General features: G+C 43.2%; 8 protein-coding genes across 8 annotated transcripts; 3 read left to right on the top strand and 5 right to left on the bottom strand.

The window, feature by feature from the left end:
• Positions 1–95: 95 nt before the first annotated feature.
• C8R40DRAFT_1094763 (uncharacterized protein) lies at positions 96–2,325 on the top strand (the record flags this gene model as incomplete). Its single annotated transcript, XM_046227671.1, has 7 exons — positions 96–100; positions 148–229; positions 281–532; positions 585–761; positions 813–1,404; positions 1,892–2,135; positions 2,187–2,325. Coding segments are annotated over 7 exons (1,455 nt in total), but the record flags the coding sequence as incomplete, so codon positions are not given.
• A 1,539-nt stretch (positions 2,326–3,864) lies between these two features.
• C8R40DRAFT_1094756 (kinase-like domain-containing protein) lies at positions 3,865–5,730 on the top strand (the record flags this gene model as incomplete). Its single annotated transcript, XM_046227670.1, has 11 exons — positions 3,865–4,153; positions 4,203–4,354; positions 4,415–4,459; positions 4,491–4,622; positions 4,674–4,751; positions 4,824–5,000; positions 5,054–5,128; positions 5,186–5,245; positions 5,277–5,393; positions 5,445–5,607; positions 5,631–5,730. Coding segments are annotated over 11 exons (1,335 nt in total), but the record flags the coding sequence as incomplete, so codon positions are not given.
• A 151-nt stretch (positions 5,731–5,881) lies between these two features.
• Positions 5,882–9,433, bottom strand: C8R40DRAFT_1168379 (thaumatin family-domain-containing protein; the record flags this gene model as incomplete). The annotated part of the gene is made up of 12 exons (XM_046231170.1): positions 5,882–5,994; positions 6,055–6,138; positions 6,201–6,287; positions 6,339–6,568; positions 6,622–6,695; positions 6,775–6,858; positions 6,987–7,181; positions 7,234–7,345; positions 7,396–7,909; positions 7,962–8,154; positions 8,216–8,812; positions 8,870–9,433. The coding sequence occupies 12 exons, from the start codon at positions 9,431–9,433 to the stop codon at positions 5,882–5,884; spliced, it is 2,847 nt and encodes a 948-aa protein (XP_046088756.1).
• A 40-nt stretch (positions 9,434–9,473) lies between these two features.
• On the bottom strand, positions 9,474–14,938 carry C8R40DRAFT_1168378 (guanine nucleotide exchange factor in Golgi transport N-terminal-domain-containing protein; the record flags this gene model as incomplete). Its single annotated transcript, XM_046231169.1, has 15 exons — positions 9,474–10,011; positions 10,065–10,405; positions 10,461–10,495; positions 10,541–10,805; positions 10,858–11,217; positions 11,295–11,554; positions 12,975–13,085; positions 13,140–13,337; positions 13,383–13,554; positions 13,595–13,664; positions 13,713–14,046; positions 14,096–14,283; positions 14,322–14,509; positions 14,572–14,679; positions 14,744–14,938. The coding sequence occupies 15 exons, from the start codon at positions 14,936–14,938 to the stop codon at positions 9,474–9,476; spliced, it is 3,363 nt and encodes a 1,120-aa protein (XP_046088755.1).
• Positions 14,939–15,343: 405 nt separating this feature from the next.
• Positions 15,344–16,669, bottom strand: C8R40DRAFT_1168377 (uncharacterized protein; the record flags this gene model as incomplete). Its single annotated transcript, XM_046231168.1, has 2 exons — positions 15,344–16,019; positions 16,062–16,669. 2 exons carry the CDS (start codon positions 16,667–16,669, stop codon positions 15,344–15,346), a joined length of 1,284 nt encoding a protein of 427 aa, XP_046088754.1.
• Positions 16,670–16,922: 253 nt separating this feature from the next.
• On the bottom strand, positions 16,923–17,586 carry C8R40DRAFT_1067830 (uncharacterized protein; the record flags this gene model as incomplete). The annotated part of the gene is made up of 3 exons (XM_046225943.1): positions 16,923–17,111; positions 17,165–17,415; positions 17,469–17,586. The coding sequence occupies 3 exons, from the start codon at positions 17,584–17,586 to the stop codon at positions 16,923–16,925; spliced, it is 558 nt and encodes a 185-aa protein (XP_046088753.1).
• Positions 17,587–22,359: 4,773 nt separating this feature from the next.
• Positions 22,360–23,149, top strand: C8R40DRAFT_1067829 (uncharacterized protein; the record flags this gene model as incomplete). Its single annotated transcript, XM_046225942.1, has 3 exons — positions 22,360–22,402; positions 22,479–22,496; positions 22,779–23,149. The coding sequence occupies 3 exons, from the start codon at positions 22,360–22,362 to the stop codon at positions 23,147–23,149; spliced, it is 432 nt and encodes a 143-aa protein (XP_046088752.1).
• A 2,144-nt stretch (positions 23,150–25,293) lies between these two features.
• Positions 25,294–27,332, bottom strand: C8R40DRAFT_1067828 (uncharacterized protein; the record flags this gene model as incomplete). The annotated part of the gene is made up of 10 exons (XM_046225941.1): positions 25,294–25,355; positions 25,444–25,545; positions 25,602–25,927; positions 25,985–26,189; positions 26,245–26,310; positions 26,474–26,533; positions 26,595–26,778; positions 26,844–27,185; positions 27,241–27,288; positions 27,330–27,332. The coding sequence occupies 10 exons, from the start codon at positions 27,330–27,332 to the stop codon at positions 25,294–25,296; spliced, it is 1,398 nt and encodes a 465-aa protein (XP_046088751.1).
• Between the last annotated feature and the right edge of the window lie 631 nt (positions 27,333–27,963).

Genomic DNA, 27,963 nt, shown 5'->3' with positions numbered 1-27,963 from the left:
GAGTATTTGGCTGTTCTCAAGGCTATGAACCACAATCTGACGACGAGATTGCCGTCGAAGAAAACCAGATCCTCTTTCTCAAGGATTGAACAGACGAAGAGTAAGTGATTTCTTCCAATGTTTCTTCCCAATACTCATATTCTTCAGCTGGTGGAGGGTCAAGGTAAAGGGTGAATCTCAAGATCAAAGCACTCCCACTGGTCTTGTTCCTGCTGCTTATGTGGAACAGGTGCGTTATATAACTCTAGTTTGTCTGCAAGTAATTTACGGGCCACATCAGGCCGACCACTTGTCTTTGGTTAAAGCTCTCTGTGACTATGAGGCCAGTGCTCCGGGAGAACTCACGATTATCGAGGGCGAAATCTTGCTTGCTTTTGAGCCTGATGATGAGTGGTTGCTGGTTCAAAGCACCAAGGAGGGCGGTAAAGCTGGCTATATACCGGCGAACTACGTAGAGAGACATGTAGAAGGCACTGAAGAAGAAGCAACGGAAGAGCAGCCAGCAAATCAACGAATTATAGTTCCACCTTCAGTGCGTATTTCACACCCTCACCAAAGCCGCTGTATCTTGATCACCGTCCCAGCCCACTCCTTCTCCACCCACATATGTTGATCCTGCCGATAGAGTCGCGTCATTGAAACTCAACGCCAATGATATCAAGGCTTGGTCCGTATCAGAGGTCGACAAAAAAGGAAAGAAGATGAAGGGAACACTCGGTATAGGTAGTGGGGCAGTGTTCTTCGCCAGCGAAACCAGCAAGGTGCATATGTAGCTCACTTATCACCTCTACGTCTACTCAGCCTCCACTCAGGCAGCGGTGCCGAAATGGCCCGCAAGCTCAATCAGTAATATCGACGTCGAAAAGGCTAAACATGTCCACTTTGATGTTGAGGGTGGAGTCAGCTTACATTTCAACGTTGGCTCCAAGGACAACTGCGAAGCGATTGTCGTGAAGCTAGAATCTCCAAAAGCCTTAGCTCTTCAACTTTCGGAGGAAGCATCTGCGCCGACACCCAGCAGAGCTCCTCCGCCACCTTCGTTAGGTTCGCTTCCAGCAAGACCAGTTAAAGCCTCCGTCCATTTTGCTCCCGAGTCCCCCGCAATTATACCGTCTCCCCCTGAAGCAGAGGAACCAGAAGAAGAGGAAGAACCGGAAGAGGAGGGAGAAATGGTTGTAGCGCTTTATCCGTTTACTGCCGATGGAGACGATGAATTGTCTGTGATTGAGGGCGAACAGCTATTGGTGCTAGAAAAAGATGATGACGAGTGGTGGAAGTGTCGGAATGCTGAAGGCCCAGAAGGAGTGGTCCCTGCGTCATATATTGAGCTCGCGCCTTCTGACCGCCAGACTGCGCCAAGATCCACTCCCCTCGAAGAGGAACCAGAAGAGGAAGAGGAAAAGAGTTGAGTCATTACTCGTATCACCGATATCAAAAGCATCGCAGAGGGCCGGTCGTGCAGGGCGTACTAGGCCAGGGAAAAGCTTTAGGTCAGTGATTCTTTGAGATATTCACTTGCTTGTCTAACTTCCGTCCGTCTTCATCGCAGGCTGTATACTGAAAAGGATTTCATATCCGAACTCGAAGAGCGGACCCACCCGGAAATCTTGCGGTCAAATCTCGCTAATCCTGTCCGATTCGACTACCTCGATGCCCCTGCACCGGAAACGCTCATGCGTGCATTGGAACTTCTCAATTATCTTGCTGCGCTGGACAACGAAGGGGAACTAACGGCATTAGGAGGAGTGGTGGCCGAGTTCCCTCTAGATCTTCAGGTGAATCCATCGCCTCGCCCTAGTCATCTATCGAATTCTACTTACCCCTCTTCTAGCTCGCAATCGTCTCGCCGGAGTTCAAAGTATCCGACGACATACTAACGATAACGGCGAAGCTGGGAAAATGGCGGCGAAAGAGGCACAAACCCGAGAACGAGCAGAGGCGGAAGCTGCTGCTGCTGCGGCCGCCGAACGTGCGCGGAAAGAGGAAGAGGGACGTAGAGAAAAGGATAAGGAAAGAGAGAGAAAGAAGAAGGAGGCGCAAGCGCGAGCAAAGGCTGCTGAAGCCGAGCGGGCCAAGAGGACGCAGGCTGCAGCCGTCAGCCATCCTTCGCCTCCACCTTCATCAGCCAACAACAGGTTAGTTATATGTACCCTGATCGTTAAGCCATGATTGATTACAGTTTCTAGTCGTTCTTCACCCCGCAAAGACCGCCCTAGCTCTTCATCAGGACGAACCTCCGCCGAAAACGGTTGTATGTGCCTTTTTCTCCTGGCCTGTTTCAAAACCTAACGACTGTTTTCAGTCCGTCCTGCGGATCGTGTCCGGATTTGGCATGATCGTAGCGGGCAATTTCGTGTTGAAGCTGCTCTTTTTAGCTTCAAGGACGGAAAACTCAGGCTTCACAAGATCAATGGTGTCATTGTGGAAGTACCCTCAGAGAAAATGTCTGTCGAAGACATGCGCTACGTTGACAAACTTCTCAGTAAAAAGTCCCATCCTCCAACAAATGACAATCTTTCTGATGATGAGACCCCTCTCGCATTGCACCGTTAAAAATGATCTGGAGGGAAGGTTGCTCCTCCTCGAGTTTCTCCTCAGCCGAAGAAAGGCCCAACTATTGATTGGTTCGATTTCTTTCGAGTCAATTTTGCCCGACATGACGGAGTCAACCATGCGTTCATTGGGTCTCCGAGAGGGTGATATTATCCGTGTCCCGAAGGCAATTGAGAAGCGCAGACCCAGATCTGCTGATAAAAGCAATGATCACTAGAGCAGCGATTTTCCAAAAGTTACTGCTCCTCCTAATCTATTTGCAAACGGGCCGAACGGTGTGCTCAAACCTGGAAGGAGAGGAAGACCTCAACCGATCAAAAGTCTATCCAGCGCCGTTTATCTTAACACCATCAGCGAAGTTTCCGACAAGATACAACGTACAGAATCGCCTTTACTCCTAAGCCCCGTCTCTGCAGGGACACCGGTGCGACCTCCAGCTCGTTCAAGCTCTGATGCGCTGGTCGCGAGTGGATTCGACGACGACGCATAGACGAATCGACCAACTTCTACGGAACCGCTGGCTCCTGCATCTCGTGCTCCACCTGTTACGGTGCGTCGTGCCCCTTCCGCTCCGCTTACATCTGCCCCCGCTCAAGCCGTTCCTGTTCCAACTCCTCCAAACCCTCCTGTCTCAGCTTCAGCCAGAGGTCCCCCAAGTCTAGCAAACACAACAGAGGACGATGTATTTCAGCCACTCGCTCGTTTAAGCGAGCTGCGAAAGAGCACCGCACCGGCACCGGCACCTTCTCCTTCTCCTATAACTAACGTCGTTCAAATGGGTACTCCCTCTCCGATACCTCAAGCGCCATCTCCCCCTACAGCTCCTAACGGATATCAAAGCGGCATGGGAATGAGCAACTCGCCCATTCCTATGGGTCAACATCTCCAAGCGCAACAAACAGGCGTATACGGCCCCGGAGCACGGGGACCTTACGTCCCTGTCCCTTCAAACCAGAATCTCTTGCAGCCCTTGATTCCCACACAGACAGGTTTGTCCAGCCAGACCCTCACAAGCCTAGCAGGAAATGGGAAGGTGTTTTCACTTCGTTGCATTTGGCTTCGCTTATTTCGCAGGCATCTTTCGACGAGACGCCTTCGACTTCAAAATCGACTTCACCCGAACCCTATTCTGTACCGCCAGATTCACCTGACGGGCTTGAAACAGGATGGAGATTTTCAACTTCGCTGGAACCACTGGTATCCATTCCTGATCCTCCATTGAAATTCAACAAGCCATCATCGGAAGTCGATAATTCTTCGAGTCCAACGGATGCTGGCCCTCGACCTCAATTTCAATTTCCATCGACAGCCGATACGACAATTTCCAGGGTCTCCTCGCGAATCCGGCTCAGTTCTTGGTTCAGGAAAAAGGTCAAGAGAAGAACGGTAAAGATCCTGTCCAGCTTCAAACGGAGTAGTTTTAGTCTTTCATGCTACGATGATGACTTTGTCCTCGACATCACCGGATCAAAACCGATTACTCTTCCCCCATTGCTTGTGTTAGGACGTTCTGCTGAAAAGTCATTTGAGAAAAAGGCATTGGTCTGGTCTGACGGGACTGCAGGAGAAGCAGCTGAAAACAAGGGAAACTTTGATGAAGGTCCGTTGATTATTGCTTCATGGGCAGTATGTGGCACTGAAGGAGAAAGCGTTGTCACGGTTAGATTCGAATGAAATGACTGCCGATCATCTTCGGTATGCTCTTTTCCGTCATGGTGAAATCGATTCGGATTGGGAAAAGAAATTTCTTGAGCCTTACGGTGTTGTTTTGGTACAACAAGTTATGGACCTCTTCCAACTGGTAGTACTTCTTCCCCAATCCGCTTTTGATATAGTTCACTGAGATATGCATCATCCGAAGGAAATGGACACCACTCCCAATGACCTCATTGAATGGACGTCTTCAGTCGGAATCGATGCATCTCCTTCTCTTCTAGAGACATATTGAAAGAAACGTCTGCAATTCTCTCGTCGTTTGTCAAAAAAAATATCGAATTCTACCCTCCTCTATGATTCTTCGAGAAATCGAACGAGAAGGTCAAAACTCAGTCGGTGGTGGGGGGTTTGCAGTGAGTGCCTCCATTCGCAAAATCTACTATATAAAGGTTACCTCCTTGAAGGATATATGGCGTGGAGCTGTGAACAATCAGTCTGTGTGTTTGAAAGTTTTAAGACTGGTCATCGAACCGGACGCGGAAGTTCGTCAATGAATTCGAAGGGTTAGCATGAACAATTGAACGTTATGTATAGACCCTGATAACTTGTAACAGCAATTTTGCAACGAAGCGCTCTTATGGAGACAACTCAAGCATCCGAACATTCTTCCCTTACTCAGTGTCAACGAAGAAATCTTTGCTCCTTCTTTTTGCCTAGTTTCTCCCTGGATGGCAAACAAGGATATTATCACTTATCTGAAAGCGAATCCCACCCATAGCCGACACAATGTAGTGAGCATCTCCGGTTTTTTTGTGAATATGTCATCACTCATTAATGAATCCAGCTTACAGAGATCGCGGCAGGTTTGGCGTATCTTCACTCAAGAACACCTCCTATGATACATGGCGACATTCGAGGAGTGAGTGTCATCAAAATTTTCGTTATAAGAGCTCCTAGTGACTAAAATCATCCCAAGGCTAACATACTGGTGACAGACGACTTTCATTGCTGCTTGGCAGATTTCGGTTTAGCATTGGTTACTGCGGATTCCAGATCATGGTCTACAGCGACTACGAGTACTGGCATGTTGGATGGCACCTGAGCTAATCATTCAAGGCCCAGTCGAAGAACACCCACATCACTCTTCGCGAGATATTTACGCATTTGGCTGTACTGTTGTGGAAGTAAGCCTCTTCCCCCTGATATCAGTCGCTAAATGTTGACATTGGACGTAGATTCTAACGCTGAAGGTTCCTTTTCACGATCAAAGAACTGATGCCGCAGTGATCTACAGTTTGATGCTGGGAGAACGACCTGCTCGGCCACAAGATGTTTGGTGTCCAGATACAATCTGGGACCTCACGACTCGCTGCTGGACAAAAATCCGGCCCTTCGCCCGTACGCTGACGATATTCATGGAGCTCTGTTGAACAGGAAATGGTTATGGCTACATTCTTTGGCTGTTTGAACAGCGGTTGTGCCTCATCAACTAGTGCTCGGACTATAATTCTCATTTCGGGGAAGGCTCACACAACGGTTTTCCATACAAGTGGTACATGTACATGAAAGATTGTATGGGATAACGATGTATACAGGATAACGTGAACAAAAGAGCGAGGGTATGGGATAGAAAGCTTAAATTTTTTGGTTTGTTGTCAATCTCAACTCCTCTTCAAGGGCAGAAAGTCAAAGTGTAATCTGGACTTGTGCTATCAGGGCAAGTCCACAAAGCAGTTCCGCTAGATTCGTCATAAGCGTAGACGTAGGAGTTAGGACAAGCATCCTCTGTAAAACAAGTGGAAAAGTAATTTAGTTTATGATGGAATTTGTTAAGGCGGAACATACTGAAGAAGTCATAGTCTGTTATTCCAGAGGGAGAGCAGGTAGCAGCTGTGTCGTGTGAACCGGTACAGCAATTGGCAGAGTCAGCTAATTGTACACAATTGTACACATTTAATCAATCCGAACGTTTCAAAAGCACAGCGACATACCTTGGTCACCGTCAAGATTAGCATTACAAGCACTGTTGCATCCGACAACAGCTCCTGAGGAATCAAGGACTTGGAGGTCCGCTGGGCCTGCATTTCCAGATTGAATTTACGTTCACGTAGGAGTAAAAGAAATCCCACAGTCAGAGTTCAGATCAGCCGGACAAGATGCCGTGCTGCAGGAGGTATTGCTGACGGTAACAGCAATCGAAACGTTGAAACCATCAACAACGGAAACGTCGTAGTAGTCGAGGTCCTGCGCTCCCGAAAGAGTCTGTGGAACAACGTCGATTTCGAGGGAAGCGACGAGAGAAAGGTCAAAGTTCTCTTCCTCTTCTTGAATGTCCAATGGAAAGCTCTCGGCAGTGGAACTGTTTATATAAATGAGAAACAGTTGGAATGGTGCTTCGGGATGAACACGAACCAATCTGGGAGGATTCCGCCACGAAAGACATCTACGATCTGCCGCCACATGCCTTCAAGTGGCTCATCGGATATCTGTAAATGTATATGTCGATCTTTCAGCGAAACTTATACATTGAAGATCTGGCAATCTACCTTCATCGAAAGCAATGACCTGAGGAGCACATTCCTTGACGTCCTTCCCATGTTTTGAAGGTGAAGGGCAGTCATATTTGAGTTTCACTGGGATGGAATACGCCTAGAATTTAGAGTAAGACATCAAGTTCGAACCAGACATTCAAAAACTACACATACAGATAAGACAGTTTTTATAGTCCCCTCAGATTACAGCTCTAATCTATCCTTGAATTGAAGACACAGTTCAACAAGTTTGGGCATGGTTTTCGTTGCAAGGGCTATATATGTTATGCGTTTGGAGGGAGTGGAACTCTTGGGGTCTGGAGGAATGTCGAATGCGGCAAGGAAAGGGAGCGTAGCAAATTCTGACAAGTCTCTGAGAACGAGGGATGGTATGCCAGAGCCAGACGGATCGATTCCGCCGATTGTGGTCATCACGACAGTCTATGAGAGGTGAGATGGAAAAGTATTCATAGGCACTACCATTCGAACATACCTGAACAGGAGGAAGTGCGTCAATGTCAGGTCGATAATCAGGGTAATTCGAGATGCAATATGAAAAATTTACGACGCACCTTTTAAAATGACCATCAACCGGGTTATCCTCTCTAAAGGCCATTCAGCACCTTCCAACGCACGACTGAGGTCCCGAGTAGACTGTATCACATCAACAAAAGCGACCTGGCATTCTTGCGTGAATGGTTTCGGTAGTATTGTCGAGTCAAGCGAGGGGGACTGTGCTCCATTCCGACGACGTAAGATTGCACTCCCAACTGCATCAATTGCAATCCAAATTCGTTCCTTCATCTCCACCACCTTCTGTCTCACATCAAAAATGGATGCTGAGGATGCCTTGACAGCCTTCTCCAAGCACCTCAGTGCAGGCGTGCTTATGGATCGATGGTCGAGAAGAACGGAATCTTGAATGCGTGTCACAAAGGTATCCCATGCCGAATGAAATGATTCGAGATGTACGAGTTTTGAGGAAAGGAAATCGTGGAAGATGGAGCCAATTGAATTGAAGGCAAGAATTTTGGATTCATCCCACGCTTGTTCTCCGGCACCGGCGCCATCGAAGGGTTCAACAAGCGCCGAACGACGACGGATCTCCGTTGATAAGGAGTCCACGAGCGGGAATGTGACTTTCCATATACTCATCCCATGTTTGGGGACTAAGGCTTGCGCCATATAGCTGCATGGTCCGAAACAGAGTTTGTATCGCACCATCTCCGACCTCCGGGCGATCATCTGAGCACAGACCAAGGACCTCTAATAGCAGAAACATCCACAGAGCACTGTACTCCGGTTCCTTCTCAGCATCTTTTCGTTTCGCCTGGATCGCATCAGAAACGCTCCATAGAAGACTCGCGGCAACAGTGAGAGCAATGTTGGTAATTGGCTTGCCGCCCGAATTGTCCTAATGTGCTAATGCAGAGACGAAGATGCTCGGGCGAGAGTTCGGAAACAGAGTCACAAACCAAATTGAGAGACTGAAAGGCAACCTTGATTAGTGTGGTGTAGTTCTTTTCGGAAGGTACACCAAGGCCAAGCAGAATCGGTTTAGCACGAGGGGGTGAAGCAGTAGGGCTTGCTATGGTTGAGTCCACGGAGCCTGATTTTGTGGGTGGCGGAGGTCTACACACACTTTCAAGCATGGAGAATATTGTCTCCCAACCAACAATCAGTGTATGTCCCGAGACTTGCAAAATTTCATGCAAAGTCTCTAGACCCATCCGCCTCAACTCTACGGTAGTACCAACGTTCGCCGTAGCAGCACTAAGTAGGGGGGTGTAGTCCGGTATGACCTGGTAGGAGAGTACTTCCAAGACGCGTTGCTGAACTTGCGCTTGCAATTCTCCCGCGGTACCCAAGTTGCGAGGGACCGTAATGAGAATATCATCAAGGACCCTCGCGACCTGAATGCGTATTGGTGGAGGAGCAGTGGGAAGACGAATAACGGAAAGGAGATGTGTTGTAATGGTGGTCCATGCAACTTCTGGAGGCCGGTATACCAAGCGATGGATGTTTTGAGAAATAACACCACCGAGTTTATTGATCCCGAAGTCGCCTGACCGCTGGGAGTAGACCACAATGTTAATGTAGCTCAAAAAGCGAAAAAGAGAACAACAAACCAATGTTCTTGGAAGGTGGATACCGCTAACTCTTCGGCGATGTGGAGTGTCTGCAATCGATGGCGCAGGCGGAGAGAGTACAACTCCATCAAGATTACTGAGTTCCTCCACACTTCCAGTTTCCGCAATGACTTCCAAACCCAACCCATCCGCGGTTCCTGTTTGCATCCCAATCATCTCTGCACTCAATTTACACAGGGCATCAGTGAAAAACTTGAACGCCCCGTCCTCCAGATTCTTTGACGCATTAAACAGGCGCTGTATTGCAGTTAACATCATTTCCGGGTCCAGGTCACTGAGGAGCGGATGACGTGGGGAAGGTTGTTGAGAGGATGAGAGTGCAGCCGAGGGAAGTCCAAGTCCAGATCCTGACGAAGACAACGCCATGGACACAGACCGACTTGGAGTGGTATGACCGCCTCTCCCAGGAGAAAATGCACCACCTTTACTCCCTGGTGTCTGGACCCCATATGCAATGCCTTTGCTTGTCAAAACATAATCAGCATTCTGTAGCACCTCCAGAATCCCGAACCAACTCTCGCCGAGGCTTTCAGCAAGGAACATTGAACTCGATATTAGAACTTTGAGGCACGCAAGATTACGTTCAGAAAGACCAGGAGATGTAGACACCAAGATTTTCGGAAAAAGAGGTTGCAGAGCGAGGAGTCTGCGGGTCTGTATACGAATCAAGACTTGACACGACCCGTGTGGGAACAGAGAACTTCGCCAAGCTCGTGAAGAAGGCATCTCTCGGTGTAGTAAGACCCAACATCCCAGAGACATTGGTCATGGCTTGATAACTTGCCAGGATATCAACGAAAATTTCATCGCAAAGATTTGTTGCGATGACGAAGGAAAGCGCAGCAAGTAGAGCAGGGCAATTGCTTTCGATAATATCCCGTACAATTTGGAGTTGTTTTGTTGAGGGATCGTCCGAAGAAAGGCTGGTAAAGTCCAAGGCTGGTGGTGCGCGGATAGGTGCCTCGCTTGCTGCGCAAGGTTTTTGGATGATTATGGTGTTGTAAAGGGGTGCAGCGAATGTTGCAAATCCTTCACAAAGAGAGACGAGACATTGCACGGCGAGGAGATAGACGTATGATTCAGGAATTGGAGGAGAGTCGGCCTTGTCCAGTTGGTCAATACTGAAACATCACAATCAGTAGAAGAACTGTAGGAACAGCAGAACGGCACTCACCACTGCAGTTTCATAGTTGAACCCTGCAAGCTTAGTCCAGCGTTCGAGCCAATCATTCCAACTACATTCGATACCGTGGCGCTAGCCGCAGTGGCAACCATCCCAACTACTCCATCCAACGAATAAGCAGAACCACTGGGTGACAATGCGTAGTGGCTATCATTATTACTGCTGACACCCACACCGAACATCTGCGACCCTACCCCGAGCAGAGCGGGCTTTTCTGTGACAAGTCGTTTGAGCGCAGTAATAAGGGTTTTGAGAGCATTTGAGCCATGTTCCTGTGCATCGTAACGATCCCATACATTACGCATGAGTTCCGCATCGCTGCACGAACTGTTCTAAGACGAAGCAAACATTATGAGACGAAATGAGCTCATGTTAAATAACGCTTACCCTCGCATTATCTCCATTGCAAGCACCCTCATCCACTGAGGTCTTGACCCGTGATTATGACCATACGATTATGACCATACGATTATGACCATACGATTCATTCGATGCGATGCTACTTCTGCTTCCGCTTGTATCCAACGACACTGAATTATCGTCCGTAATAATACCGATAAGGAGCATCAAGAACACCTCAGCTTCCGTCTGCAATTCGAGGCAAAATTGCTTCAGCAGGAGGAACACGACGCGAGTGCATCGCAAAATGAGAGGGAATGTCGGTCGGTCTGAGAGCGCCTTGAGGAGAAGGGGACAGTGATGATGTTGTAAAAGGAGAATCAGGGAAGGGTGCTGTGGCTATCAATTAGATGGGCCGAAAAATCAACTGATACAATCGACATACTTTTCGAAATAATGCATGATAATTCGTCAGAACACTCTCAATTAACTCCAGTGCGAACATCTTATGGAGAGATTCAAGCTTGAGGAAATTAGGCTTTTCCAAATTCGCCAAGAGACATAGATCCTCGAATACGGAATACGCGTCTTTTGCGGAAGGACTGAGGGGAGTGGTGGTGCCATCTGGTAATGTGATTTCTGCGAGCCTATTATCCGCCTCTCCAATTTCTGCGTCTGTGTTCTTGTGATCCTCATCGACCATTTTGTCCATCATAACCACGACGAGCTGCCGAAGAGTTGCAGTGGCCGTACTAGATACGACTGCAATTCGTGATTCTTGTAACTTGAAACACAAAAGCAAAGCCTATGAAAGTACAAAGTACGCCTTCAGCGAACTGAATTGAGTGAATGAAATGGTATGTGAAGCATACTCCGACTTACATTGCCCAACAACGTATTGTGCACTTCCAAATAATTTGTTATCAACCCGAGTAATGTTTGCAATATCTTGAGCTGGATATCTACACCCTGGTTCATTGCATCGCCCATGATACGGATGATTTCCGGCACAGTGGATTTCGGAACGGCTTTGAGGGATATAAGACGTTGAAGAGAACCAAGAGATATCGCAACGACTTTCGGAGACTTCGTAGCGCATCCCATGAATACTGGTTTGAGGAGGTCGAAAGATTGTGGTCCATCTGAATAACACGAAATTCAGCTCAGAGTAAGTAATACAGTATGAACTGTGGTAAGATTAATATTTGCCTGCTCTGGTGAAGCTCTAAGGATAGTCAAAGACTTTTCAGCAGCCTGGAAGAGGATGTATGAGAGCTGCTGTTGGATTTAGACTGCAGATAGTACATCGCGAATTTACGAATGCTTCCGCCGTGTTTCGCTGGACAGTGACTAATAAAACAGAATGGGCTCAATGTTAAGCACGAGATTATAGAACGGACCTGAAGTTCAGTGACTAGAAATGCCAAAGAGCTCATCTTACACCTCTGTCTCCACTAGTCTTTGGATATCTCCCTTCTTCAGTTCTTGGAATTATGCCCAATCACTTCTACAAATTTCTCCGCCCACACCAAATCGAATTAAAGCACGGCACTGTGGCGCGAGTGTTGCGTTTGATAGAAAATAGTACAAATCGAGAGGGGTATAAGAGTCGAAGTAGGTTAAAATCTAAACAGAATCAAGTTGACGCGGCGACAGGAAGACCTACACGTGCGTGTGCCCTTTTTGGAAAGGTCAAAGCTAGTCTTATCAAACGCCACGTTCGAAAAGTCCTATCATTATCAAAGAGGGTACGTAATAACCAGTGGGATGATTCCCAGGAACGTCTTATGTTGCATATCAATGAATATTCCTCCTGCATTTTTATTATTGCGATAGAAAAGCTTATCAATTTTGAGGATTTTTTACCTCGAATCTGAGCTGCCGTAAGGGCGGGTTTTCGTAAGCATTACTCACATACCGACGCCCGTACTTTATCCAATAGAGCGTGATTACGCGAGAATATACAAATAAATACTATACACAATTACGATGAATGCTTGTCTATGATACCCTGTGTGCAACCCGTATAAAATATGTTCTGAGGCATTGCCGTACCGATGTTGGTAACTCTCTTAGTAATAGATCTGCAGCTAAAGGATATATCGCTGGAAGATACCTTGCAAACTGTGAGAGTATTAGTAACATAATTGTGTACACAGGCTGGAAGAGACTGACGGCTTTATCATCCAAGCGGCAAAATCCGTCCAGAATTTCTTCAACTACAGGAGTCCATGCAATGTTTTTGGCTTGACTGTCTGATCAGAGTTTGTTGTAGTCTTCGACAACACCCAAGCTAAGCCTGTATGTACAAAAAGCATTATAAAAGGAAATAAAGACTAGCTACAAAGGTACTCACGGAAGGAAACGATCTACAATTTAGGAACGGGCTGTATGGTGAGCTGGCCTGGGATCGTAGTACATGCGTAATAGAACATGAACGAGGGTTGAAGCACTGCTCGACTCCTGCTTCAAGAGATTTGGCAAATGTTTCATGAAACCTATTAGACATTTCATTCCATAAATCGTAGTGTCTCAACGCGGGGGGAATTTCAACTGACCAACTTTCCATAGCCCAGTGCGTAAATCCTTGTCTTCGTTGAACATTCGAGCAAACTGATAAAGAACTTTTTTGCTCTGACAAAGGTGCAGGAAGGATTGTTTGGCCATTGGTTTCTAAGAAAGAAAGTTGAGAACATTTCGAAGTCCAGTGAATAGCTTTTATCTTACCCTCCGCGATCTCCGAGCTACTGTCAGCAATTTCTTCCCGTAGAGTCTCGTCAAATAATTGATGAGGTGTCATGGTCTTGAACAATCTGACAAACGTAGTTGCGGAACGTTCCCATCGAGCAGGGCTTAGCTTCGAAACATTGTTTTCCAGCAATTGGTGAAGACACAATGTTCCGATTCGAGCCAAGGTATCGTTTTCTACGCCGCTTTAGCTCAGTCTATTGTGAGATCGGTTCAACTGACCTTGACCTATACAGACGCATAAAAGATCCAGAAGCCCGTCAAGGAAACGTTCCAGAATAGTAAGATGATACGTGTAAAGGTCTATGAGATCGCGCAGGGCTTGTATCATTGTAGTGGATAACCAAACGCTCATGTCCTCTTGCGTGCTGAACCTTGAGAGATCTTGACTAGACTTCAAGACAGCAAAGATGGGGAAGAGTCTTCTTGCACACAGTATCCCAAAACTCTAAAGGATAGGTGTCTCCATAAGTCTTGAGTGTTGTGAATAGGGAATCGACGGCGCTACGTGATGTTAGGTGACTGAACGTCGGGATGAAGAAATACGCTTACAGTCGTCGAACTTCTAGGTCCTCTCCGTTCATGATTATATCGTAGAAAGCGAACAATATGGGGTACCAATACTTTACTATGCCATCATCCATGGAAGAATTCGTCTCAGATGAAGGTCCTGTGCTCCAACCGCACTCCGCAGAATCTAACATAACGGGAATGACTCCTCTGAGCATTCCTGTCGCCAGCAGACTTATCTTCTGATACTTGCTCACTTTGCAGAAGTCGGTGATGCACACTACCAGATCACTGAACGCTCCGTTACGAACGATCTCAGAAAAATGATCCCGATTTAGTTTAGTGACGATTTCGAAGGCGGAGTTGGGAATCCGTTCTGAGACGAACTCAACACCATACTTCTGCGATATGAGAGCACTACTTACCAGTGAGCACTTTGGACGCTGCTTGGAACACGCCGAACATTGTCCGCCACCCTGACCGCATATGGACAGAAAAACAACATATCCCAGATAGAAAATCACTCAGAGAAAAGACCATATCTGCCGCTACCGTTATGTGTGTAGATCTACTTTCGTTCGCAAGCTCTTCTGCTGGCAATTTGCGCGGTCGGCTGTCAAGGACAGATATACTCGAGCCGATACCACCTACCCTTTCTTTTCTGGAACATCGACACCATCGCTAATGAGCTGCATATGCTCGAGTTGGCTGACCCAAGTTAACACTTCGTGCCAAGAGCCTCTGAAATGCTTGCCATCAGCGACAGCAACATCGAGAAGAGCCTTGATCGCCTCCATATTCTTCGTCTTCATCTCCCCTACATTATTCAAGAAGGTAAACTTAACTTAGCAAGGGTAGTGACGAACGCGTTTCTCTCCAGTTCAAGGTCGAAAAAACAGACTATCTTCATAGCACTCTTGAATCCATCGAGACAAAGCGCTACTATTTCCAGATCGTCAGTCTCTTGCAGTGGCCCGGAAAGGCCTGCTAGAAACGGAAACCAAGCCAACTTGAACATGGGTCGCACATGCACGAAATGGGACGCGCTGAAAAATTATTGAATTTACGCGTACCTTCAATTTTGTTCGCATGCCTGACAGCATTCTCCAGAAGATTTCTGCACTGATGTCGAAGACTTGGGGTACAGGACTGATCGCATTGCGAGTCACAGTCAGACAGAGATATTGGTTGATAGCTTGCACAAAAGTAGTTGCTTCGTTGGAAGTGTTGGAGTAGATGATGGCGGATGGGTCGATCAATAATGGCATATGAGTATTAAGGACAGTTAACACCAGATGCAACGAAAGCAAGTTTGAGCGCATAACATGGGATTTTACATCGCGTCCACTGCGACAAATTAGTTAGGACCTAACTCGTCAAGTTTCAATATGCGCACCTTTCATTATTCAAGGGTTTTGTTCGTAAGTTTGCACAGTGCACGGGCCACTAAAAAGGCGTCTTTGACGAACATGTCCTTTGTACTCAATCTCTTCCGACCAAAACCACTGTGTCCGAATTGTTCGTCACTCTCCATCGCTTCAGCCACATTTCTGCACTTATTATGAGGCAACAACTCCGGGAAGGTCTGCGATATGACTGACACGAATGCTTTGCGTGTACGCGGCCCAGATTCATCGTCCTCTTTGGGATGGGATCCATTGACTGACTCACTTTCAGTGGTAACAGGTAGCGGGCTCGCGGTCTCCTGTGGCAGTGGCGCTGTCGAAGCAGAAGCATTGTGCTTGGTGTATGAGGTCGTGCGTATTATGCCCATTGATTGCTATCGACGTTATTGGGGATGGGATAGTAAACGGAAGGTGTTTTGGAGAAGCAAAGCTAGTTTGACTTGGGCTTCGGGATAAGGTCGCGCTGTCGATCGATGGGGGATAATCTCTAATCCTACAACGCGTGAAGACGTGATGCACCATCTGAGTAAGACCACCTTGTGCAACCATCTGAGGCACAACATCTGTACTCAGGAGGAAGACGTTATACACAGTTCGGACCGCCTTCAACAACGAAGAATGGTGAACTAGGATGGTAGGAGAGAGAACCAGTGATAGTAGAGCTTTCACGATTTGTAGGGATACCGCATCGGGTGTATTTTCTGTATGACAAGCGATCGTTGTATGAGCAACGAGGTCAACCAGGGATGGTAGGTTATCCTCGAGGGATGGACCCGGTGAGTTCGGAGGAGAATTGTAATCCGCACCGCCCTGGTTGCTACGGATGAGGTCCAGAACCTTTTGGGTGCTCTCTTTCAGAGGAGCAGAACGCTTCGCATCCTTGGAGGAAGCAATGGTTTCGAGTGCAGAAGATATAAGTACAGATGAAACCGAGTTGTTGCCTCTAGTGATGGTCAATGAGCGTTGACGAGTAAGTCAATTTGACGAAAGCGGACAGCCAGGTGTCTTCGGATGATAGGATTCTTTGAAGTTGTTAGAGTTGAATACGGGGGGAGAAGGCACTGGGGGAATTTCCCGGACAATGGAAGAAGACGGCTCTGCCGATTTCAATGTAGGCGTAAGTTCTAGGGAAGACTCTGGCTCTGGAACTGGGAGTTCCCTCTCCTGAATGTCAGAATTCGGCGCAGGGATCCGTGAATCCGACACTGCAATGACGGCTTCATCGACAGCGCCTGCATTTCCGTCCATTTGTTCTTCTGTCATCGGTGTTGTTGAGTTCAAGACCGATAACTCTTGCTCCTGCATGCTAAGGATTGGTGCATGGATTTGCGGAATGGGTGCTCTAACTAGGACTTCATCGGCAACATCTGTATTTCCTTGTACGTTCTCTGCTGCGGATGGTTCGTGCTCCAACGAATCCTCGATTTTTTGCGGCTTCAAATCTGACTGAAGAGAAGGACCTGACCGGTGGGATGCATCTGCGTCTGGTTTGTGGGCAACGGATATAGACGGATTTCCATGTCCATTCTGGGCGGGTGTATGTGGAGGGGAAGAAGGAAGTGGAATTTCAGCAGCAGAATGCTGGTCATCCATACTGAACGACAGGGCCTGAGGACCTGTCCTTGCTGATTCATTTTCTTCTGTCACTATTATTTTGAGTATGATAATCATCATTGTTGATAATTACCTCTTTCATGAGCACCTTTCAGAAAATGGCCTATCATATTTGTATATTAACATAGTACAGTGAGAATATATATTTACTCATGATTGAATGTTATATTGAAGTCTGCAATAGTTATATTGTTATCGAAATTAGAACAACTGAAGACGCTCACAATCAACATTACAGGATGATTTCAGGGTATTGGGTGATGATGTTCATTGCTGAAGCAATTATGTCCTCTTCTGAAAATGAAAGATTCCATTGGATAAGCAGAAGAAACTGCTTCTCAATGACATCAATGTCTGCAAGTTGGAAAACTTCTGCAATGTCGGCCCACTCCTCATTGGATATTGGAATGTTGACAGAAAACTATAAGATGACTTGGTAAGAGTATGAATATGACTCATATGATAAATGTTTACTTTTGTGCTGATCATAAAAGCACCTAGGAGTATTCGTTCTGCAATACATCCAACTTTATATCCAACACGGATATAAGATTGAGCTCGTTGCAAGTACGTGATAGCCAATATCGTCATTGACATCGATATTTTGCCTCGTTCAATGACTCGTCCAATGAACGACTTGAAAAATATATCCACTGATAAGGACCGAGCCAATAACCTTGTAGCTGCAGCATCAACAACTCCAAATGTTAATGTCTTCAAGTACTCTACAAATATTACATGTTATTTGATTCATCCTCAAACATTGTATACAACTGACCTATAACTTGAGCATTTATGGTAATTTCAAGCAAACGTTCAACCTGTTGTCGTTCAACCTGTTGTCGTTTTTCCTGCTGTCGACCCGGATAGTATTTGCGGCATTCTAGAGTAGACATGCTTGAGGTATTGATAATGACAATGCAAAATCTTGCCTTTATATAATATCTGTTGTTATTTACACTGCAACTAAGTGGGTCAAAGCACCAACCATTTGACATTACCCAAACAGAATTTTTTGTAATAAGCTGTTGACAACCAAAGAAGAAACCTGATAATGTGATATAGTCATGTGTAGCACACAGCTATATCGTCCAATTGACAACATTATGAGAACCGCCTCATAATGTGACTCTAAGGCTGAATGAACGTATTTAGTATATACATAGATTAAGTTCCGCAGTCAGGCTGAAGGGCTCAGTTTTAAATTTTGGTGTGTGTTTTGCAACATTTCATCAGAGATGGAAGAATCTCTATATTTCAAAGTCAGCTAACCTTTCTCAATTAGGTATGCAAGATACTGGAAAACGTAAATGGATACAACCAATTACACATAGACAAAAATTGTACAGGCTAAGTTCCGCCATCGGGCTGAAGGGGACACTTTTAAGTTTTGGGGTGTTTTGCAACATATCATCAGAGATGGAAGAATCTCTACATTTGAAAGTCAGCTAAGCTTTGTAACGCATGTATCCAAGACACTGGAAAATGTAAATGCAACCAATTAAACATAAATGGAAATTGAAGTCTAAAGTTGCACATGTAATTGTAGGTTGTTCTAGATATTTGCAGTGCAAGCTGCTGATCATCTCCGCCATTTGTTAACAACAATGCTGCTGAAATATCAGCACCAGCTGAATACGTAAGAAATGATTTGTTTATCCATATAATTACATGCAAACTTGTAATGATCCTGCTGCGAAGCTGTATACTCTCATTATTCAATCAGGCACCAGGATTTCCTTACTTCATTTTGAACATAACTTACATATTACTCATTCTGTCAAGCATTATGCACAGAGCCAACACAGTCAATTCTACTGCAAATCCCTTGATACAAAGTGTCCTTAAACTCAACATTAGTCCAGACATTATAGGTGATGTTATAACTTCTGTTGTACAATATTCATGCCAATTTATGTGGTATAATAGGATATGTCAAAGATCGTGTTTTCGATGTTGTTGATCATGGAGTTCAGCAACGCAAAATTCGAACGCGCTCTGTTCATGTGCATTTTTCTGCCTTCATCAACAAAATCATTGAAGAATCTGATATATCAATGGGGACAATGCTAACATTGCTCATATACCTCCACAAAGCAGAAACCATAATTGGTGTTAAACCATCATTTACCTGTGCAGAGGAGAGCATATTGTTAGGTGCTCTTATTCTAAGTGCTAAGGCATGTTTTCTCTTTCAAGCATATAAATGAAACTTCAATATTTTTGCAGTTTATTGATGACTTTGTATACTCGAATCGGCACTGGACAACTTGCACTGATATATTCAGTATTCAAGATATTAATGCAATAGAACGCCACTTTCTGTCATTGTTGCAGTATGACTTGAATTTCACAGTTGCAGACATTGAGCTGTGTGTCAAACAATTGGTTGCTGCATGTCCAAAAATAATTGGATTACAAGGAAAAGCAATTCAGGTATGATTTGCTTTATATTTCTATGACTATTCTCATTATCTGTATTGGTTACTAATATCACATTTTCCTTCTTCAATAACAGCTCTTATAATCATGCTTTATGTTGACATATATCATGAAATTTGTTATGTGATCAGATTTGTTGTAGTGTCTATGTAGTAATTCAACTCTATTGTCAAGTATCTTTTATTACCTCGAAGAGACAATAACTGGTGTTCTACTGATGAGAGTTTATTAGCAACATACAGTAAATTGCTTTTGTTGCACAGAACATCACAAAACATATACTCAAAATTTCAATAGGTGGAGCTCTCTATACATTTGTTATTGAGTGGTGCTGCAGGTTTTTCCAGAGCAACATAGAGTAACTTTGCCGTAAGCTGCCAATAAGCTCTATTAAACAGTACTTTGCTGTGAATAAAATAAGTCTGCAAAATCGTGCATATGTAAGATCCAGAGTATTGAGAATGCTATCTATCGGATTTAATCCCATGAGACAATCAACTTTGAAGCAAAATATATATGCATCTGCAAAACCTGTTTTTTCGGCTAATTCTCCGAGAGCAGCTGAGAGTGCTTCCCAGCAGCCAAAGCACCCAGAGCAGGGTTGAAATTCTGCTCTCGGTGCTTTGGGTGCTGGAGAGCGCTCTCCAGCCAGTACCCTTGCTCTGGCGAACATACAGGTTTTGCAGATGTGTTTTGGTTGCTCAATGTTACGTTGCTTCAAGTCAGGCTTGAAAAGCATCACTCAAGTGACAGTGAGTGTATTGAACTGATCCTGATCTGTGATGAAATATGAAAGCATACATAGCTATAATGTACCACTACCCTAGAAGCATGAATGAATGGCGGAACTAAAATGTGCAGTAATTGATCGACTATATTCAATCAAAAAAATCATTTTTTGATTGATGGATTTTCGCTACTTGACCTTTCTAAGCATTGTCATCTAAGTTCCGCAGTATTGGATCAAATGTGATGCATCATTTGCTCACCGCATTCTTCGGAGTTTTCGGTACTTTCATTTGTAGGTGTTTAACAGTGCATATTGTATCATCCTTGACTAATATATAATGGTGCACTTGATGAGCACTCTGCTTATTATCTACCGCCATCAAGACTTCTTCATACTGCGATTATTTCACCATATTTCTCCCTATCTGTACTATAACATAGGTAAGCATGTTTTTGTTTCCAAACAATGTGTCAACTGACAGAGAACAAAGACAGCAGATTTCAGAATTAGCTCACATTGAATAGTGAATCAACTTTCATCATTATAATGACAGCATGTACTAATTCTCAATGTAATAAAGCTCTTTTTTTTGATCTTTGGAGTCAGACTTGATTCAAAAATCATGTATGTCTTGAATACATATCTCCTTTATTTCAAATGATACCAAGCAATTTACTATTCTGGCATAGAAAGCATATCAGCACAAGCTCTTCATTCCAGAATCCATTGCTGTCAGAAAACTGCACCTGCACCAACATACTAAACATGAACCTCACTAGATTGACATCACAAGTGTTGAAATCTAGAACAACTTCATGTGAATATGAGAAGTGGGTGTTCACTTGAATTGATTTTGATATTCATGTAACGATATAGTAGTGCCAATTCTGTCACTCAAACAACACATCTCGGGTAAGTCAGGGTCTTCTTTCTAACAATTGCTTTATCACATATATCTAGAACTGTACGAATGATCTCATCTCCACATGAGATGCTCTGCAAATGTTGCTCTACCCTGAAAAGTGACTGTATATTCAATTCACAGTCACCAATTGCTGTACCACAAAATGCGATAGTGTCCAGTAACAAATTTGATGTCGACTATTCCTTCAACAAAGCAGCAGATTTTCCTCAAACAAAGTCACCAGAACAATGGTTTTCCTTTGTGCAACACACTGCCAGAGGAGGATATCGTTGCCTATGGGAATCTTGTGAATATGAGGCAGACAAACAGCGGCTGAAGCGGCATATCGAAAATACGCATTTAAAAATGAGGTTAGCGATTCAATTCTGAGATGAATATTACCACTGAAGTATAATTGTATGTCATCAGGCCTTTTTCATGTCTGTACTGCGAACAAAGATTTGGCCAAGTGAGCTTTGTCTGTAAGGTTGTTTCTGTCATTAACCCAATCACAAATCATAGAAAACTGCACTTCAAGTTCATACTGCTACCAAACAGTAAGTCTTTGCATCTTTCAATATATAATACTATATGATATGAATTTGTTATGACTAGCACTCATGATACCCCATTCAAATGTCCCTTTGATGGATGTAATGTCGCATATAATGATTCTGCTCGGCTGCATCGTCATAAAAAACAGGTTCACAACTATGTTCCAAAGATGTTGACATCATTCTACAAAAATTGACAGCATTTTATATTGTAATTGATTGAAAATTGTGCATGGAATGTAATATGGTAGCATAACACACTTTTTCAGTATGCTGAGTCCTATGATTGATTCTAATTCATCATTCAGTGATGGAATATCCATGAGCAATGAAGACCAATGCTTATTGATGTTAGTAATTATGTGTCAGCAGCAGTTGTGCATTTTGGAATACCTCTGTCTTTAGGACAGCCTCTAATAATCACTATTTGTTACCATTTATTGTGTATCTTTGTATCTGCTTATATTGAGTGTTGAGTTGAATCCTCTTCAAATTCTTCAAATTAAATCTCATATTGTCTACAACTACATCCCTGATCCTCATCCACTACACACTTACTCAACAATGACCCAAGCATCAGATTTGGTGGTGAAATCCACTAACAAGTGTACTGTCATCTTTATGTTTGATGAAACATAAATACAGTGGTTGATCTTTGTAGATTTCATGTCAGTAATCTCTTTATTTGTTCATACTTGTTTGAAATTCTGAGAAACAAGTGTGAGGTGTGAAGGCACAAATACTGCAGGTTGCTGCATCAGAGATACTAATGAGAGCAGAATAATTGGAGCAAGGACTATAAAATCTATTACTGTACAATATCAAGTAGATGACTCACAAATAAACCCAGTTGCCACTAGTTACGTTTTTCTCAGTTGTTGAATAACACAACGCACTGTACTGCTTGCCACATTGCATTATGTACTGTTACATTACATTAACATCACAGTCTGTGCATGTCTGTGCACAACATTGGATGGCATCAAGAACAGCCTGAATCTTGATCTCATCATGTATCAGCACTGCAATAAATCCAAACATGATGCAGTTCAAGATCAGCATGATTATTGTCGGTAACACCGGTGAGTGGCGCTGCAAGGTTTGCTTTAAATTCACAATCTCAAATAACCATTAGATTCCTAACACTGTTCTTTATAGCATGTCTATCCAAGTACTGTATGTTACTGCGTTGTGATCTTTTCCACTTCTGACATTCCCACAGGCCTCTGGAGTTATTGCATACTATTCTTGACCATTTATCTCCCGTCGACCTAGATTCGCTCAGTCGTTGTGGCCACAAATCAAAACAACAAGTGCAATCATACAAAATTTCTGTTTTCCGAATTGAGAGGGCATACCATGGTTTCTTCAATAATCCACTCACTATTGGAGAATTCCAAGATCTTCAGGCAACAATTTTACGATTTGATATATAATCTCTTACTTTTCCTCAGGCAGCTACTGGCTTACTTGTGTCAGGTTCCACTGCACTTCACTTTTTCACACGCACTTTCTATGGTGGAGACTTGGACACGTACTGTCAATTTTCATATTCCAATACTGTTGGTCATTGGTACCTGGCGCATGGCTACAGTTTTGCACCTGCAGAAGGTCAAATGAATGACTTCAATGCAGATGTAAACCGAGTTAAAGCAGCAATAGAGGAAGAACCATTTGTTGTTGCCATTCCTGTTGAAACAGATATCCGGGAGTACAAACTCAACAACATTGCTGCAGTTTGGAACTTCAAGCAGGGTTCTCAGCAGATTCAACTGATTGCTACACATATGTCTCCGCTACACACAATTTTCTCCTTTCATTCCAGTTGAGTAATCATAATTGAATATATAAAGATATAGCTAACCACAAACTTTTGCAGCTTGTGTGATGAACATCTTCACTCATAATGCTGCATATTGTTTATTTCCTCAACTCACACTTGAAAGGAAAACAACATTACTTGTTGATCTTGAATATCCTCTCACAGAAATTCAAATGAATGCTGTGAAAAAGTACATTGATAGGGGGTTTGATGTACTTCATCAGGCACCTGTGTCTATGACAAGCCATCCACTATCTGCTTTGACCTTCCTGCATCCTCGTTTCATAGGTGATCGTCATTGCTTCAGAATCCCCTTTAAATATTTGGGACAACAGGAACCCAAAGTGGATTTTATTGAAGCCAATAGCTGGGGTATGGCATATCTGCGGAAATTTAACACAATTGACTGTTGCGCTGTTGACGTACAATCAACATTGCCATATATTGCTCTCACTGCAGATGTTCAATCCATTCAACACCAATTGAACTCATTGCATGGTCTAACAAGCAAAAGAGTATTGAGGTTTGCAACATAGATTTTGTTGACATACCTTTTTGATATCTTACCCCCATACAAGTCACGACACAGCAATATTAACGATTCAAACTTTAATGCGACATACCACACGTCGCCTTCTTCCTCGCAGCTGCGCTTGGCAAGCACTGAAATGTCTACGACAATGTTCATCTCAGCGGACAGATTTGAATTTGTTCTCATCTGCCATTTTGCAAGAATTCTATGAGCTCATTTCTTTACTCGATGCTACTTCATTGATAGCTCCTGTGGTAAAATTCCCAACTGTCGATTTAATTATGAGCTATTCATTGTTTTGCTTCAATGCAGGTGAAATTCAGCATTGGGAATATATCACCACAGCATTCCAATGTTCGTGTGCACATTACTATACCTTATCCAAAACCTGGAGTTGATTGGGACTTGATGAAGGAGAGAGTGCTCGCATTTGTTGATGACGGTATTGTTATCCGCCTCAGTTGCAATTTCTAATACAAGAATACTGCCAGTGGAGCAACAATCATGTGTATACTTGTCAATATTTGCAATCCTTGCACAATCATTTTGTATTTCGAATTCCCTTTTTTGTCTGATATTTTATTCTTGCTTTCGAAATTACTAAGTATTCATCCATCAAAAATATTAACCAACTCCATCATTGACTTATGCAACTACTCAACAATGACACATTTTCAAATCACTATTTACAACTCCAAAGCACTGAGGTAGCTGTTTTGATGGTAATGCAGCACTCTGAAACATTTCTTTGCACTGTAGTGCACATGACTTTGTACCATTGTCAATGATAAGTATTTTCTTCGTGAATCTTTGCTTAGATTTTGGCAAATGATTTATTCCTTGCAAGTGGAGTAACATCACAGGCATCCTGGCAAAAAGTTAGCATGACTGGCGGGTAAGGCCGCATGCTGCAAGGGCCGAACCTTTCAAGTCACAACTAAACCACCATCATCTTGGCTTTTTGCACAGCTAAAATTTTCAAAGCAAGCCTCACTGAGGGTGTTAAAGTAGCTCAATAGAAACATCATTTATCACTAAAAATTACACAATGTCTTAATCACCCCCCTGTAGTAATCCAAGTAGAAAATATACAGACTGTACAGTGTGGTAAACTGGTTGTTTGGAAATCAGATATATATAGCATATTTAATTTGACAACCTTATGCTATCCTACAGCTAAAATAGACAAAACAATTTGCTGAGATATACTGCTACCAGTATAATACTTATGATGTTTTCAATAAGTCCTATTAGTAGTAAGGTTTACAATTGGTACAGAGCAAAAGTGACTGGATAGTGCTCTCCAGTACCAAAATCAAAATTTTCGACTTGCTCTGAGGTGCTTTGGCTACTGGGAAGTCCTCTTAGCTGCTCTCAGATGATTAGCCAAAGATACATCTTTTGCAAATGAGTAGAACAGTTGCAAGAAACACTCCACACTAAGCAGGTTCAAATATGAACATATTGATTTACATGAATTGGCTGCAGAATATTCAATTACCAAGTAAGGTTTTTCTGGATAAGACTTTGATGTGGACCGAGTGTGAAGCAGTGCAGTTTTTACTGTAGCTGTACCTATCGTACCACATGACCATGGTATATGGACAAGTCCAACTTCCCTAATGCCTCCCCCTAATGCCTCCCCCTATGAGATAGAATACATTTACGTAAGAAGCCTTACCTAAAGGTTCAGCAATAATTCCAGGAAATATTGTGTAACAATACATTGCATTCACTTATAGTGCATTACATTTGTTCATCAATCTCACCATCTTCAATATCAGCTGTTACTTTGTCACCAGATACACGTTTGTGTGATTCTCCCTTATTGGATCTCCCAAGGCTAGCCTTGCGCTTTCGGCTTAACTCACCTGTGGAAGAAATTTTATTAAATAAAAACACAGAGGGTGTTCTGACAAGAGTATACCTTGGCTCATTGAATCCACACTACTTTGTCCTCGAAGTTCTTCTAGTCTTTTCTTCTTCATGTCAGACAATGCCTTAGCTCTTGTCATAGTTTGTTGAATGCGCATAACCTCTTCTCTTTTGGCAATCTCTCTAGCTTCCTCAGCCTGCCTTTTAGACTCCATGTCCTGTTTTATCTTCTTTGCCCTATTCAATGCTTCGGTATGAAGCAGAAGACCAAGATCATCGGCGTCATCGGATAATACATGCAAATGATTTATCATATTTGAGAAAATTCGACTTGGTCTGTTTATTGCTTTGCCATCTGTGGTTTTAGTTATATCCCACCTAAGAATATGATTGAATTCATCAAAGTGTGCATTTCATGAAAAGTAATATACTTACAAATGGAACTGAAGTTCCACCATGACGAAACAACCAGGTACCAGCACATTTTCGTAATCCATTGGATGAACCAGTGAACCTTGAGCATCATAAACTGAAGGAATATGAAATCTGACATTAGACAGATCATGTTTCTCTGCTAAGTCATGTATATATCCTTCTGAATCAGGCCAGTGCCCAAGTTGTCTATGCCAAATGTCTACAGCTATAGAAGAGACATATTGTCAACATGTCCAACTCATTATGATAATAAAATATACCATCAATGGATGCTGAAGTCTTCAATGCATTCAAATTTTTTTCTTTTTCTGATGCTCGCAATTTACCTGCAAAAAATAAGTGAGCAATGTAATTTAATTTTCCAAGTAGAATCAATACGGGGATCTGGTAAATTTCCACGTATGGTTGACGTAGATGAATGCCGATTAGATCTCCTGGCAGGAACATTGCGAAAAATATTCATAGTTCTTCCTTGTAGCCCATAATAACCCATGTCATGCAAATGCACAAATGTTATGACATTGATTTCCTGATCTGGGTAGAGCTTGTCTGTATATCGAATTTGTCAAATCATGCTCAACAAAGCAAGCAATTGCAACATAAATCTTACTATCAGTAGCACTAGCTTGATCAATGTACTGAGTAGTGCAATGTTGCAATAGGTTAAGCACAACATTGAAACGTGTTTTATGAGCATTATAGATTTCTGCCACTTCAGCTGTGCATTCTGCAGGTGTATAAACCTCATGAAAGAATAATCTTGCACATGCTCTTCGGAATGAATCAATGGTGATCTAATAGCAAAAATCAAATTAGCTGAAATCAGTATAACTTGAATATAATGTGATTTTTGTCTGACCTGAGAATTGTATACATTCATATCCATATATTGCCCATACTTAGAGTCATCACCAAATTGACTGATTTGAACAACAAGTCCAATCCGGATAACTTCACGTGATTCATTGACCATCCACAATCCACCATATTCGGACAATGCAGAAACTCTTTGTAATGAAACATTTGATGGAGTTGGGATGGGAGAAGCAGTGAATATATCCTGGTAATATTGCATGAACGCAGAAAGTGGGTTCAAAATTTTAGAATTTTCAGCTATCATTCCTTCAACCTGATCATAAAGTGTGTCATCTGCTGTGAAATCCAAAGAATGATAGTGAACAAGTTTATTGCTGTGGGCACCCTGTCATATTTATGAATTGAATTTCTTTGAAAACATAAATAAAACACACACTTACATGTTCATCATTGTTGTTGTTATTAGATTCCAAATCCATCACTGTTGACTGCCACAGTAAAAAATTTGTCATCATGGAAAAAGACAGACCATATTTACCTGATTTTACAAGCTAGCTGCAGTAAACACAAATGTTGATGCTGAGTACATGTTTGACTTGAAAAAGATCTGCTTTTATAAGCTTCACAATTGAATGACATGCACAAATCGAGAAATTTATCAACTTAAAGTTGAAGACATTGAAACACAATGAATAATGCAATATATTCCACAGCTTAATGACACAATATCAGTCAAAAAAACACAACAAATAACCTATTCACAGCAATTAGCATTGCCTCTCTATATGAAACACATCTCTTGATTTCCACCTACAGAAAGGGCCTGTCACAAAAAAGGCCGATCTTCACCAGTGCTATTTTCAATTTAATTTTTGTTTGATGAACTACTAGCGAGTGATGCGTGTAATACTGATGAATGTAATAGATGCAGCTGTGCAAAATTGATGTTGAATTTATGTGATAGCTATGCAAGTCAATGGAAAGCCTCCATGTTCCGGCACAAATGGGCCTACAACTTGAGCTATATTTGCCGTAACCATGTGACACCAGTTTTAGACAGTTCTGTGCATTCTGTATGGTTGAGGGCTAAAGCTAACAGCAGCAACAGCGAGATCATTAGGATTCTCACTACTACAAGTAAATAGATCTGTAAGTATATTACT

The sequence above is a fragment of the Lentinula edodes genome, assembly GCF_021015755.1.
Source record: "Lentinula edodes strain Le(Bin) 0899 ss11 chromosome Unknown C8R40scaffold_9, whole genome shotgun sequence".
In the NCBI taxonomy this organism is placed as follows: Eukaryota; Fungi; Basidiomycota; class Agaricomycetes; order Agaricales; family Omphalotaceae; genus Lentinula; species Lentinula edodes.
The sequence above is the reverse complement of the archived record's forward strand: the minus strand, read 5'-3'. Positions and strand labels throughout refer to the sequence as shown.